This window comes from Bison bison, unplaced genomic scaffold, assembly GCF_000754665.1.
Source record: "Bison bison bison isolate TAMUID 2011002044 unplaced genomic scaffold, Bison_UMD1.0 scf7180017859096, whole genome shotgun sequence".
NCBI lineage: Eukaryota > Metazoa > Chordata > Mammalia > Artiodactyla > Bovidae > Bison > Bison bison.
In genome coordinates this window covers 8,836-11,559 of record NW_011489668.1, presented here as the reverse complement: position 1 = coordinate 11,559, position 2,724 = coordinate 8,836, and the positions used below count along the sequence as shown (strand labels likewise).

At 45.9% G+C, this 2,724-nt stretch overlaps 1 protein-coding gene across 1 annotated transcript in view; it reads right to left on the bottom strand.

The window, feature by feature from the left end:
• APEX2 (APEX nuclease (apurinic/apyrimidinic endonuclease) 2) overlaps window positions 1-2,724 on the bottom strand; it is an 8,241-nt gene that overhangs the window by 4,070 nt on the left and 1,447 nt on the right. The window contains exons 2-4 of the mRNA XM_010830669.1: window positions 2,239-2,322; window positions 1,432-1,612; window positions 643-886 (exon numbers count right to left, since the gene is read on the bottom strand). Coding sequence (XP_010828971.1) covers window positions 643-886; window positions 1,432-1,612; window positions 2,239-2,322 — 509 coding nt within the window. The remainder of the gene's footprint in view (window positions 1-642; window positions 887-1,431; window positions 1,613-2,238; window positions 2,323-2,724) is intronic.

The window sequence follows — 2,724 nt, the reverse complement described above, 5'->3', positions numbered from 1 at the left end:
CCAACCCAACCTCACTTTTCTGTCCTCTGGGACAAGACTTTTCATTTGTTCTAAGTATGTTGCCTTCCTCTTATTTCACCCTTAAAACTTTTCTGAGGTAGGGGTCCATATAGGGCTTCTCTGGTAGCTCAGCTGGTAAATAATCCACCTGCAATGCAGGAGACCCCGGTTCGATTCCTGGGTCAAGAAGATCCACTAGAGAAGGGATAGGCTACCCACTCCAGTATTCTTGGGCTTCCCTGGTGGCTCAGGTGGTAAAGAATCTGCCTGCAATGCGGGAAACCTGTGTTCAATCCCTGGGTTGGGAAGATCCCCTAGAGAAGGGAACAGCCACCTACTCAGGTATTCTGACCTGGAGAATTCCATAGACTGTATAGTCCATGGGGTAGCAAAGAGAATGACATGACTGAGTGACTTTCACTTTCAGGGTTTTATATACTTATTTTACAAAAGAGAAAACAGAGGCAGGACTAGCTTTTGGGCTCATAGTGAGTAAAAGGAGAAGCCCAGATATGTGACCAGAGGTATTTGAGTACAAAACTCATGTCTGTATCACTTTATTTGGTCCTCACAAGCTCTTAAACAGCAGAGCCTATTCCCTTGGGCATGCTGATGTCTACAAATAGGCTGTGAATGAATTCAAAATACAAAGATCCCACATCCCTCCCAATGGGTCCTGACACAGGACTGGGCACCAAGGACGAGCTCAAGGAAGCCTTGCTGCACAGGCTTCCAGTACCTGCCAGCTGCCAGGAGAGCTTCTGCTCGGATCTGCAGCAAGCGATAGAAGCGCATCTTAAAGGTGAGTCGCTCAGGCTTCCCAGGGTCCGCATGGGGGCAGTACACGTTGATTAGGGTCAAGGTCTTCTCCTTCCCTTCCCATGTGCTGGGAAGAAGAGAAACAGACCATCAAAAAGGAATCACTTGCAAGCCACCCTTCCCCTTCCCACACCATGTGACTTCCACTCAAGGTTGTCTATGGGATGAAAGTAAAGGAAAGGGATAGAGAAACATGAATGAGCTGGCATACACAGGACTTGAGGATTGACTATACTATGATGACACACAGGTAAACCAAGTAACGGTGCTGCCATTCACAAAGATAGGACACAGAAGGAGAGCAATCTGGGGCAGTAAGTTCAAGGTTGGCTAACTTGCTTTTGAGGCACCTGTGGTAATAAAAAGAGTTAGGCCTCCCAACCAGGCTCCCTCCCACTTCAGCCCCAAGCAGGGATAGAGAACTCAAAACTCAGAGAATACAATTTGTTCAGGGTTACAAACTAGGTAGCTAAGCCAGGACTAAAGTCCAGGAATGGCAAGTTTAGGAAGTTTTCCAATGGTGAATGTATGTTTATAAGGCAAGCCTTAGAACCACCACATTCACAGAGTTGAACTAGCAATGATGGGTGACAGGGGGATGTGGACTATTACCAGATTTTGTGTTGTGTGAGGAGGGCCCGGCCCTCACTATCCAGAGCTCGAAGTTCCTCTTGGGTGAAGTCATCCATGTTTCCATAGCAACCCACATCCCCATTCTGAGTGGAAAGCAGGCCACTCAGGCCTTCTTCAGCAGCCACTGGGGTAGCACTGTCCTTACAGAAAGTGGCTACACCTGGAGACAGAGAGGGTACTGGAAACTGAGCGGGCCTGGCAGTCAACACCCTGTTGCACAGCCTATTGCCCCTGCACAGGTCATATGCTCATCTTCATCAAGCATAGCTCTCTTGTTAACTCTCCCAATTCAAGGTCCATGGATACCTGGGGCAAGTCTACTCAAACCCTGGGTCTCAGTTCCTTCATCTTGAAAAGATACAGATTAATAACAGCTAATATTCTAAGTGCTTTACATGGTAGCTGCTCAGAAAATGCTAGCTATTACTATTATCATATGAACTAATAAGTTCAGTTCTTGCAACAGCCCTAAGAAGTACACATTATCCCCCTTTTCCAAGTGAGGAACTTTAAGTTAAAAAAGTTAAATAGCTAGCCAGAGGGTACACAGCTAGAAGTGAGCTAGGATTCAAACTCAGGCAGTCAGGCTCCAGAGCTCACATAACTAACCACCACTATTGTGCTTTTGCAATCCAATATTATACAAAAAAATATCCTTCATATAATCTGATGTGGCTTTATCTCTGTAGATAAAAGCCTACATTTATTACTGCCTTCTCATTAAATATTGAAAACCCTTTTCCATCTGCCCTCATCACTTTAAAGTCCCTAGAAAGACCCATTTACCAGAATAGCCACTGCGGTTACGGCTGAAGCTGAAATAGGAGTTGTAGCCCTCAATGATAGCCAGGGGCTCTGTCAGCACATCCCCTGGGGGAAAAAAAGATGTAAGATTACATCAGATATCAAACTAGAAAGGCCTGGAATTATAGCTGTAGGCTAATTCCTTGCACACATCAGAGCCAGGGTGGGAAGGGAAAATTAAGTATCTATGATTAGAGAAGTTAGAAAGGTGGGGACGATAGAGGAAACTGATACCAGAATTACAAGAAAGGGGAAGACTACCTAATGGGAGGTGAAGAATTAGGTGGGAAAAGGCTAGGTGACTGGAGGAAGTTGGGGGTGAGAAATGGTTATATGGGAGAGAAGACTGGCAATCTGAGCAGGAGGTAGGAGAGAGAGGGAATTGGAAGATTTGAACAGAGGATGCAGGAAAGTAGGTAACTGGTCTTAAAGGTGGGTGAGTGGGAGAGGGAAGGAATCAGGGGACTG